The sequence below is a fragment of the Manis pentadactyla genome, chromosome X, assembly GCF_030020395.1.
Source record: "Manis pentadactyla isolate mManPen7 chromosome X, mManPen7.hap1, whole genome shotgun sequence".
Classification (NCBI taxonomy): domain Eukaryota; kingdom Metazoa; phylum Chordata; class Mammalia; order Pholidota; family Manidae; genus Manis; species Manis pentadactyla.
Genome location: NC_080038.1, coordinates 146830161 through 146843016, shown reverse-complemented (window position 1 = coordinate 146843016; position 12856 = coordinate 146830161). Strand labels below are relative to the sequence as shown.

General features: G+C 37.6%; 1 protein-coding gene across 4 annotated transcripts in view; it reads right to left on the bottom strand.

The window, feature by feature from the left end:
• The window catches only part of F8 (coagulation factor VIII), a 141594-nt gene that overhangs the window by 63189 nt on the left and 65549 nt on the right, over nucleotides 1-12856 (bottom strand). For all 4 annotated transcript variants that reach the window (XM_036923550.2, XM_036923552.2, XM_036923551.2 and 1 more), the window contains 2 exons: nucleotides 12044-12258; nucleotides 10400-10550 (listed from right to left, as the gene is read on the bottom strand). In XM_036923550.2, coding sequence (XP_036779445.2) covers nucleotides 10400-10550; nucleotides 12044-12258 — 366 coding nt within the window. The remainder of the gene's footprint in view (nucleotides 1-10399; nucleotides 10551-12043; nucleotides 12259-12856) is intronic.

The window sequence follows — 12856 nt, the reverse complement described above, 5'->3', positions numbered from 1 at the left end:
TACACAGAGGAGAAACCAGAAAAAAAGGCCCTTAACCAACAGCTACTAATGTTCTACATTCAAGGAAACAGATTATAAAGAAGCAGGACAACTAGACCCAGTGCAGGATCTCAGACTGGACCCTCAACTGGAGGGATAAAATGCTACAAAATATAGCATTGATTGATATAATTGGAATATTGGCTGCCAATTAGATAAATGTATTGTAGCAATATTAATTCTTTGATTTCATAACTCCACTTTGGTTATGTAAGAATATTTTTATTCATAGGAAATACACAATGAAGTATTAAGAGATAAAGGGGTATGATGTCTACAACCTATTCTTAAATGGAGAATAAGTAATCAAAGTATGTAAGAGAAGAGAGAATGATACAGCAAATGTTGCAAAATGTTAAAAATTAGTGAATCTGGGTAAAGGGCATATGGGAGTTCTTGGTACTATTCTTGTGGCATTTCTGTAAGTTTGAAATTATTTATAAATAAAAAGCTAAGTAAAAGTAACATTGACTTCAGTCTACTAAGGGAATTGTTTCTGAAAGCCTCTCCCATACATCTATCCATCCATCCACTCAATAACATTTGTCTGCTCTGTGAGATGGTGGTCCACAAATTCACTAGGCAATGTTCAGACACCAGCTTAGTGCAACTAATCGAGAATCAAAGTATCTTGTCCTACAAAGTATTAAAAGATATTATAAGGCTATTGTAATTACAAGTGTGATCTTAATGCAGGTATAGATGAGTATGTCCAGTAGGGTATAGAGTCCAGAAACAGACACAGGCATAAATGCAAATTTAATATATGATAAAGGCAGCATTTCATACCAGTAGCAGGAAGAATTAACTGTTTGGTAAATGCTGATGGAAAACGTGACTATTCATATGAAACCACAAAACATAAAAAACTCATGCAAGTCAATAACAAAAAAAAAACACCTGATTTAAAAAATAAGCAGAGGAAGTGATAGACATTTTTCCAAAGAAGACATACAAATGGTCGATAGTTACATGAAAATTGACTCAACGTCACTAATCATTAGGGAAATGTGATCATCGGTAAAAGAAGTCAGAGAAAATACTATATGATTCCACTTATATGTAATCTAAAAGAGGTGAGCTCATAGAAACCATCAGAGTAGAATGATGGTTACCAGGGACTGGGGGAGAGGGGGAAATGGCAACATGTTGATCAAATTGTACATACAAACTTCCAGTTATAAGGTGAATAAGTTCTGGGAATCTAATGTATAGCATGGTGACTACAGTTAACACTACTGTATAATATACTTGAAAGTTGATAAGAGAATAGATCTGAAATGTCCTCACCACAGAAAAGAAATGGTAATTATATGACCTGATGCAGAGCTGTTATCTAACACTATGGTAGTGAACATTTTGCAATATATAAGTATACCTACCTAAACTTACACAATGCTATATGTCAATTATATCTTAATGCTGGAAACAAAACCAACCAAACAACAACAGACTATGTAAGAAATAGTAAGGAAAAAAGGTGGAATTTTTAAAAAGCAGCAAGGGAGAAAAAAATGAAAAACTGACAAAAAAAATAGGAAATACAAGATAGTACAAATAAATCCCATGCAGGTGGGCTAAACTCTCCATTCCTGAGAGAGATGACCCAGATGGATTTGAAAAAGATAGAACATTTAATGCTTCTTCTCTAGCCTCATATTGCAGCATTCTTTTGTGATACAGCTTACATTCTTTTGTTCTGGAAACAAAGTGAGAATAAAGTGATAGAAACACTGAGGAAGGACCCCTAAACCAGAATGATTACAACATATTATACTGTCTTGAAAAACATTATCACTCTCTACATATATGTGTATTTATGTCCAGGAGTGGGATTGCTGGGTCATATGGTAAATATATGTTTAACTTTGTATGAGACTGCCAAACTGCCTACCAGATTGAGGCTCTGAACTCTTACTGGCGAAATATTGTCCATTTTGTTTTATTTCAGCTATTAAAATAGGCATTAGACATATCTCAGTGTGGTTTTAACATCCATTTCCTTAATGGCTAGTGATGGTGAGCATTTTTTCACATACTCATTTGCCTTCCATACATCTTCTTTGGTGAGGTGTGTCTGTTTAAATCTTTTGCCTCTAAGGGTTTGTTTGTTTTCTTACTGCTGAGTCTGAGAGTTCAAATATATAGTTTGCAAATATTTTCTACCCATCTGTGGCTTGTCTTTCCATTCTCCTTAACAGTATCACTGGTAGAGTAAATGTTTTTAATTTTGATAAAATCCAATATATCCATGTTTTCCTTCTATGGATTTTGATCTTGGTGTCATTTATGAGAACGCTTCACCTAAATCCAGGTTATAGTTTTACATTATACATTTATACCTATGATCCATTTTGAATTAATCTTTAAGTGTGAGATTTTGGTCAAGGTTCATATTTTTGTATATGGATGACCAATTGTTCCAAAACAATTTGTCGAAAAGATTATCCTTTCTCCATTGAGTTGCATTTCCATCTTTGTCAAAAATCAATTAGCCATATGTGAGTGGGACTCTTTCTGCCCTATTGATTTTTGTCAATTGATCTTTGTCAATACAATGCTGATTGATTTGGGTAGCTTTAAAGAAAGTCTTTAACTCAGGTAATATGAGTTCTCCAACTTAATTTTTCTTTTTCCAAAATTGCTCTGGTGAGGGAGGAGCGAAGATGGCAGCATGAGTAGAGCAGTGGAAATCTCCTCTCAAACCATATATATTTTTAAAAATACAACAAATACAACTATCCCTAAAAGAGAGACCAGAAAACACAGGACAACATCCAGGCCACATCCACACTTGCGAGAACCCAGCACCTTGCAAAGGGGGTAAGATACAAGCCGCGGCCCGGTGGGACCTGAGCGCCCCACACCCCAGCTCCGGGTGGGAGGAGAGGAGTCATATCGGGGAGGGAGAGGAAGCCCAGGACTGCTAAACACCCAGCCCCAGCCATCCGCACCGGAGCGCAGACACAGTGCATGCGTGGGGTGCTGGAAACTAGGGAAGCAGGACAGTAAGACCTGTGAGTGGGTCCCCGAGGCTGGCGCACCCAAGACAAAGAAAAGTGAGTGCTTTTTGAAAGTCTTAAAGGGACAGAGACCCCACAGCTGGACAGAAGCATCCCGGCGCACTCAGCTCAGCAGCTGGGAATCCGGGGGAACTCCGGGCACCCTAACCCCCTGGGAGCAGCACGACTTGGAGGCCCCTCACGGTGACAAACAGCCTCCGCCCATTCCCCCTCCAGCGCAGCCCCGCCATAATGGAGTCGCGGCCTGAGGCCGGCCACAACCACAGCAGCCGTGCACAGCTCCACAGCAGCCCAGGCATGAATCAGAGACCCCGTCTGCGTACAGCTGCCCAGCACAAGCTGCTAGGGGTTGCTGTTCTCCCAGGAGAGGAGGGCCACAAACCAGCAAGAGGGGACATTCTCCCAGCCATCACAAGCACCAGCTCCACAAACTATCTCTATCACCATGAAAAGGCAGAAGAATTTGATACAGACCAAAATCACAGAGTCAACCCCTGAGAAGGAGATAGACCTAACTAGTCTTCCTGAAAAAGAATTTAAAAGTAAGTTCATAAACATGCTGACGGAGCTGCAGAGAAATATGCAAAAGCTAAGGGATGACGTCCAGAGGGAGATTACAGAAATGAAACAATCTCTTGAAGGATTTATAAGCAGAATGGATAAGATGCAAGAGGCCATTGATGGAATAGAAACCAGAGAACAGGAACACATAGAAGCTGCCACAGAGAGAGATAAAAGGATCTCCAGGAATGAAACAATATTAAGAGAACTGGGTGACCAATCCAAAAGGAACAATATCTGCATTATAGGGGTACCAGAAGAAGAGAGAGAGAGAAAAAGGGATAGAAAGTGTCTTTGAAGAAATAATTGCTGAAAACTTCCCGAAACTGGGGGAGGAAATAATCGATCAGACCACAGAAGTGCACAGAACTCCCAACAGAAGGGAGCCAAGGAGGACAACACCAAGACACATAATAATTAAAATGGCAAAGATCAAGGACAAGTACAGAGTTTTAAAGGCAGCTAGAGAGAGGAAAAAGGTCACCTACAAAGGAAAACCCATCAGGCTAACATCAGACTTCTCAACAGAAACCTTACAGGCCAGAACAGAATGGCATGATATATTTAATGAAACAGAAGGGCCTCAAACCAAGAATACTGTATCCAGCACGATTATAATTTAAATATGAAGGAGGAATTAAACAATTCCCAGACAAGCAAAAGTTGAGTGAATTTGCCTCCCACAAACCACCTCTACAGGGTATTTTAGAGGGACTGTTCTAGATGGGAGCACTCCTAAGGCTAAATAGATGTCACCAGAGAAAATAAAATCACAGCAAAGAAAGCAGACCAACCAAATACTAACTAAAGGCAAAAAATAAAATCAACTACCCACAAAAGCAGTTAAAGGAAACACAAAAGAGCACAGAATAAAACAAACAACATATAAAGAATGGAGGAGGAGGAATAAGAAGGGAGAGAAATTAAGAATCATGAGACAGTGTTTATAACAGCTCAATAAGCAACTTAAGTTAGAAAGTAAGGTACTAAAGAAGCTAACCTTGAACCTTTGGTAACCACGAGTCTAAAGCCCACAATGGCAATAAGTACATATCTTTCAATAGTCACCCTAAATGTAAATGGACTGAATGCACCAATCAAAAAACATAGAGTAACAGAATAGATAAAAAAAAAAGCAAGGCCCATCTATATGCTGCTTACAAGAGACTCACCTCAAACCCAAAGACATACACAGACTAAAAGTCAAGGGATGGAAAAAGATATTTCATGCAAACAACAGGGATAAAAAAGCAGGTGTTGCAGTACTAGAATCAGACAAAATAGACTTCAAAACAAAGAAAGTAACAAGAGATAAAGAAGGACATTACATAATGATAAAGGGCTCAGTCCAACAAGAGGATATAACCATTATAAATATATATGCACCCAACACAGGAGCACCAGCATATGTGAAACAAATACTAACAGAAGTAAAGGAGGAAACAGAATGCAATGCATTCATTTTAGGAGACTTCAACATGCCATTCACCCCAAAGGATAGATCCACCAGACAGAAAATAAGTAAGGACACAGAGGCACTGAACAACACACTAGAACAGATGGACCTAGTAGACATCTATAGAACTCTACATCCAAAAGCAGCAGGATACACATTCTTCTCAAGTGCACGTGGAACACTCCAGAATAGACCACATACTAGGCCACAAAAAGAGCCTCAGTAAATTCAAAAAGTTTGAAATTCTACCAACCAACTTTTCAGACCACAAAGCTATAAAACTAGAAATAAATTGAAGAAAACAAAAACATTCACAAACACGTGGAGGCTTAACAACATGCTCCTAAATAGTCAATGGATCAAAGAACAAATTAAAATAGAGATCAAGGAATATATGGAAACAAATGACAACAACAACAGAAAGCCCCAACTTCTGTGGGACGCAGCAAAAGCAGTCTTAAGAGGAAAGTATATAGCAATCCAGACATATTTAAAGAAGGAAGAACAATTCCAAATGAATGGTCTAATGTCACAATTATCGAAACTGGAAAAAGAAGAACAAATGAGGCCTAAGGCCAGCAGACGGAGGGACAAAATAAAGATCAGAGAAGAAATAAATAAAATTGAGAAAAATAAAACAATAGAAAAAATCAATGAAACCAAGAGCTGGTTCTTTGAGAAAATAAACAAAATAGATAAGCCTCTAGCCAAACTTATTAAGAGAAAAAGAGAATCAACACATATCAATAGAATCAGAAACGAGAATGGAAAAATCATGACCAACTCCACAGAAATACAAAGAATTATTAAAGACTACTATGAAAACCTATATGCTAACAAGCTGGAAAACCTAGAAGAAATGGACAACTTCCTAGAAAAATACATCCTTCCAAGACTGACCAAAGAAGAAACACTAAAGTTAAACAAACCAACTACAAGCAAAGAAATTGAAGCGGTAATCAAAAGACTACCCAAGAACAAAACCCCCGGGCCAGATGGATTTACCTCAGAATTTTATCAGACATACAGAGAAGACATAATACCCATTCTCCTTAAAGTTTTCCAAAAAATAGAAGAGGAGGGAATACTCCCAAACTCATTCTATGAAGCCAACATCACCCTAATACCAAAACTAGGCAAAGACCTTACCAAAAAAGAAAATTACAAACCAATATCCCTGATGAATGTAGATGCGAAAATACTCAATAAAATATTACAGAATTCAAAAATATCTCAAAAGGATCATACACCACGACCAAGTGGGATTCATCCCAGGGATGCAAGAATAGTACAACATTCTAAAATCCATCAACATCATCCACCACATAATCCAAAAGAAGGACAAAAACCACATGATCATCTCCATAGATGCTGAAAAAGCATTCAACAAAATTCAACATCCATTCATGATAAAACCGCTCAGCAAAATGAGTATAGAGGGCAAGTACGTCAACATAATAAAGACCATATATGATAATCCCACAGCTAACATCATACTGAACAGCGAGAAGCTGAAAGCTTTTCCTCTGAGATCGGGAACAAGACAGGGATGCCCACTCTCCCCACTGTTATTCAACATAGTACTGGAGGTCCTAGCCACGGCAATTAGACAAAACAAAGAAATACAAGGAATCCAGAATGGTAAAGAAGTTAAACTGTCACTATTTGCAGATGACATGATATTGCACATTAAAAAACCCTAAAGACTCCGCTCCAAAACTACTAGAACTGATATCAGAATACAGCAAAGTTGCAGGATACAAAATTAACAACAGAAATCTGTGGCTTTCCTATACACTAACAATGAAACAACAGAAAGAGAAATCAGGGAAACAATTCCATTCACAATTGCATCAAAAAGAATAAAATACCTAGGAATAAACCTAACCAGGGAAGTGAAAGACCTATACCCTGAAAACTATAAGACACTCTTAAGAGAAATTAAAGAGGACACTAACAAATGGAAACTCATCCCATGCTCCTGGCTAGGAAGAATTAATATCGTCAAAATGGCCATCCTGCCCAAAACAATATACAAATTCGATGCAATCCCTATCAAATCACCAACAGCATTCTTCAATGAACTGGAACAAATAGTTCAAAAATTCATATGGAAACACCAAAGACCCCGAATATCCAAAGCAATCCTGAGAAAGAAGAATAAAGTAGGGGTTATCTCACTCCCCAAGTTCAAGCTCTATTATAAAGCCATAGTAATCAAGACAATTTGGTAGTGTCACAAGAACAGAGCCACAGACCAGTGGAACAGACTAGAGACTCCAGACATTAACCCAAACATATATGGCCAATTAATATTTGGTAAAGGAGCCATGGACATACAGTGGGGAAATGACAGTCTCTTCAACAGATGGTGCTGGCAAAACTGGACAGCTACATGTAAGAGAATGAAACTGGATCACTGTCTAACCCCATACACAAAAGTAAATTCAAAATGGATCAAAGACCTGAATGTAAGTCATGAAACCATAAAACTCTTAGAGAAAAACATAGGCCAAAATCTCTTGGACATAAACATTAGCGACTTCTTCATGAACATATCTCCCCAGGCAAGGAAAACAAAAGCAAAATTGAACAAGTGAGACTACATCAAGCTGAAAAGCTTCTGTACAGCAAAGGACACCATCAATAGAACAAAACGGTACCCTACAGTATGGAAGAATATATTAGTAAATCACAGATCTGATAAAGGCTTGACATCCAAAATATATAAAGAGCTCACACACCTCAACAAACAAAAAGCAAATAATCCAAATAAAAAATGGGCAGAGGAGCTGAACAGACAGGTCTCCAGAGAAGAAATTCAGATGGCCAACAGACACACGAAAAGATGCTCCACATCACTAGTTATCAGAGAAATGCAAATTAAAACCACAATGAGATATCACCTCACAGCAGTAAGGATGGCTACCATCCAAAAGACAAACAGCAACAAATGTTGGCAAGGTTGTGGAGAAAGGGGAACCCTCCTACACTGCTGGTGGGAATGTAAATTAGTTCAACCATTGTGGAAAGCAGTATGGAGGTTCCTCAAAATGTTCAAAATAGACTTACCATTTGACCCAGGAATTCCACTTCTAGGAATTTACCCTAAGAATGCAGCAGCCCAGTTTGAAAAAGACAGATGCACCCCTATGTTTATCCCAGCACTATTTACAGTAGCCAAGAAATGGAAGCAATGTAAGTGTCCATCAGTAGTTGAATGGATAAAGAAGAGGTGGTACATATACACAATGGAATATTATTCAGCCATAAGAAGAAAACAAATCCTACCATTTGCAACAACATGGATGGAGCTAGAGGGTATTATGCTCACTGAAATAAACCAGGCGGAGAAAGACAAGTACCAAATGATTTCACTCATATGTGGAGTATAAGAACAAAGAAAAACTGAAGGAACAAAACAGCCACAGAATCACAGAACCCAAGAATGGACTAACCATTACCAAAGGGAAAGGTACTAGGGAGGATGGGTGGGAAGGGAGGGATAAGGGCAGGGAAAAAGAAAGGGGGCATTATGATTAGCATGTGTAATGTGGGGGGGCATGGGGAGGGCTGTGCAACACAGAGAAGACAAGTAGTGATTCTACAGCATCTTACTATGCTGATGGACAGTGACTGTAATGGGGTTTGTGGAGGGACTTGGTGAAGGGGGTTGCTTAGTAAACATAATGTTCTTTATGTAAATGTAGATTAATGATACCAAAAAAATTGTTCTGGCTATTCTAGTTCCTTTACCTTCCCATATAAATTTTATTATATACTTTTTCCTAACAAAAATTCCTGCTGGGGCTTTAATTGGAATTGTGTTAAATTTATAATCAATTTGGGGATAGTTGACATATTCGTTCTACTGAGTCTTCCAATCCCCAAACATTGTATGTCTCTCCACTCACTTAAGGTCTTTTAAAATTTCTTTCATCAGCATTTTGTAATTTTCAGTGTACAGATTCTGCATGTTTTCTTAGACTTTGTGCCCAAGTATTTCATTTTTTGAGCTATTAGAAATGGTATTATTTTTGTAATTTATATTTCCAATAGTTTGATGTTGGAATACAGAAACATGACTGATTTTTGTATGCCGACCTTGTATTTTGCAATCAGGGTAAACTCAGTTATTAGTTCTAGTAACTTTTTGTAGAATTCTTGAGATTTTCTATGCAGATAATCATGACATATTTAGTTTTAGTTCTTCACTTCCAATCTGCGTGACTTTAAATCTTTCTAGTTTGTTTCCACAATTTACCTGCTGCTCCATGCAATCTGTTAGGGATTTTTAATCACATTCAGTGACACATGGGTATTCTATCGGAACCGGAACCAAAACTCCAAAAGGCATATATTTTTTATTTTAATGATTTCAATCAGATTAGTTTCAAAAAGACTGTACTAGTTATCCACTAGCATTGTATGAGAATATCCTTTTACTCACAAGCTCATTAATAGTGTTTGTCATATAACTTGGCCAGTCTGATATTGCATTGCTATTCCATTTTGCTCTTTCCTGCAGTGAGATGGAAACATTTTTGTCACATTTTTGACCATTTAAATTTGTGTGTGTATATAAAACACATACACATATATATGTATGTTATAGGCTGAATTGTGCTTCCAGCCAAATTCATATGTTGAAGTTCTAACCCCTGGTACCTTAGAACATGACTGAATTGAGAGACAGGATCTTTCAACAGGTAATTCATTAACATGATGTCATTAGGGTGGGCCCTAACACTGTATGACTGATGTCTTCTTCGGAAGAGGAAATTTGTACACAGACATGCACACACATAGAGGAAAGACCATGTGAGGACCACATTGTACACCTTAAACGTACAATTTTTAATTGTTAATTATACCTCAATAAAGCTAGAAAAAAAATTGGGATTTTGAAAAATGTATACACTGTCCTCATTAATTTAACTGTTAGATGGCTCTAGAGGGAAATCATTTTACATATATAAAATTGTATTCCCTTTGTATTTCATGAGTAATATGCCAATTGAGTACATTTTATATTAACGATGGATTATGCATGTTTAGGTAAAGGAAGGCTGTGTCTTATTTGATTTATCCTTTAAAAATAAAGTTCTTGGAATATTTAATGTCTTCTAAAAGAAAAAATATGCATTCTATGATCAGATTTATGCATCTATATAAAATTGTATATGTTAATATGTAACAATTTTTAATGAAATACAACTCTTACAGGGCATGTAAAGTAATCTATTATCTGGACATCAATTTAGTGACTTCAGTTTCCCTTCATCCATTATCCACTGGACTCGAGTGCTGCTTTACTTACTGTGCATAATGTTGGAGACTTGGAACTCTGGGTCCTGGGGTTGCACTCCATCTGCATTGGGGAGGAAGCGCTGCATATTCTCTGTGAGGTACCAGCTTTGATTCTCATCAAATACAGAAAACAGAATGACATTTCTCTTGTCTGACATCATCTGTTAATTACACACATTGAAAGAAAGAAAAAATGCTACTAGCTTTGTCAGGGAGGAATCAGCAGTCTATGATGCAGGTGATATGTCTATAATCCTTTGTTAGGTTCAGTTCCATTTTTCCCTAGGGTCACTGTTATGGCACACACTAGGGCCTGCAAGTGGGAGTGGGTGCTGGGAGCAATGAGCATATGTTTACAGCAAATGTGTCCTCAGGGCACGAGGGGGGACAAACCCATTAAACTTGGTTTATTCTGGACCCAAGGCCATATGCTGGCTGATAATTTGGTAGCCTGGAGCCTCATTCTCTCCATGACCAAATTAGAGGGTTTTCACCCTTCAAAGACCCAAGGGATTATTCAGTGTCTTTCTTAAACAAGTTAGTCGAGTAAGATTAAAAATTAAAACCAGAAAACAGAAATCAAGAACAAAGCTAAGATGAACCACAAAATATTAACTAACACTAATACCTTAAGTTTTGTTTCAAAAGATTGAAATTTTTTTCAGAAGAGCAGATTGCATATGAACCAGTTAGTCACTTGCTAATTGAATCTAAGATTTAATGTGTAAACTTCACTAGTATGTTTAAACTACATTTTGCATAACCTTCCACTACAGAAACCAAACTGCTGAGGGGAGGAGATTGGAGAATACAGAGGTACGTTTCAGTGCTCACCCCCAAAACTGGGGGGAAAACTATAATTCAGAAAAATTCCCCAGGAGAGGTACTTAGGGAAATTTCTTCCTCTCTGGGTTTGTGTGCTACATGTTTTACCTGCACTAATGTTCATAGGCTTTATTCTCTAAACCAATGAAATATTTTCAGACTAGTAGGAATCCTATGTATCATTAATAACCAAATGGACATGTAGTCAAGCCTCAGCAATATGGCAATGAATTATTCTGGAGCCAAGCAATGAGTTTTTATGAAAAACCAGGCTTTTCTAATTTAGAGAATTTAACTTTATTTTTTAAAGCAGCAAAATTGCTCCAAATTCTAATCATATTCTAAAGCAGTTTATATTTTCACCTATATTTTGCTGAACAGATATTTATTTTCACTCCTGCTAAATACTGTGCAATCTGCTAGATGCTGCAAATATGTTGATTTTGAGGTGTCTTTGAGTTACCCAGAATGAGACGTGCAAGGGATGAGTCTAGGCTGTGATATAAATTTGTGGCTCATCTAAAAATAGGTGATAATTGAGGATCTAAAAATAGGTAAATCACCTACAGAGAGCAGAATTGTAGAGGAATACAGGGCTTAGGCTCTCTATCCATCCAGCAGGCAATTTCATTACACCAAACCCAAATTCAATAATAGCTGTGGGAAACCCAGCTCATTTCTTTTATTGGTCAATATTGCAGACTACTGTATTTTCTGCAGACTGTAGGGGCACATACACTGAATGAGTGTGGGAAATGTTACCTGCAAGTTCATATGCATCATCATTTCATGTTTAGCTTCAAACCCAGCACTTGGGAAAAGAACTCACCTGGTTTCCTCTTTGATCTACAGATTCTTTGTAGCAGATTAGGAGAGGGCCAATGAGTCCAGAAGCTAAATCTCTCTCTGGATTAAAGAAGCTTGAGTAGTATCGGGTTAGGCATCGAGGATCTGATTTAGTTGGCCCATCTTCTACAGTCACTGTCCATTTATATTTGAATATCTCTCCTGGTAGAATTGGCATATCTTTCAAATGTTTCACACCTGCCCACACCCAAACCCCAAAATAGCTCAATTAGAGTGTAATAAGCCACATAACAGTAATCTTTTTGTTTTTGAAGGGCTCTACAAATCTGTATGTATGTATGAAATTTCTCAATAAATGGAAATTAAATTTGCACTTACTGTAAGTTTAATACCTAATTATTTTATAATAAAAATGGGTCCAGGGGATTTTTGCTAGCATGTTAGTTTGAGTTGAAATGGGCAGGTCTACCCACTATTACAAATACACAGAAAAAATAGCTAATAGTGCTTTTTGAACATTTAAAATACGTAGCTGAAAATGTATAAAGAAAAATAAAATCCAAAGGGCTTAAAAAAATAGAGACATCAAAGCCAGAGTGGTAAGCTACAGTTGATAGTCCAGTTGACTATGAGGATTTCACATGTGAATATATGCCAAAGGACCACACACTGAAGTTTAAACTTACATACGGTATCAAGAGGTGTCGTATCTGACCCCTGGGAGGAAAGGGAGCAAGAATTGAGACTTGCCTTCAGGCTAACAGGTCCCCAAGACAAGAACTGTCTGATTTTGGTAATTAAAACTCAATTTTGGGTTTGTTTGATACCTGAAGAT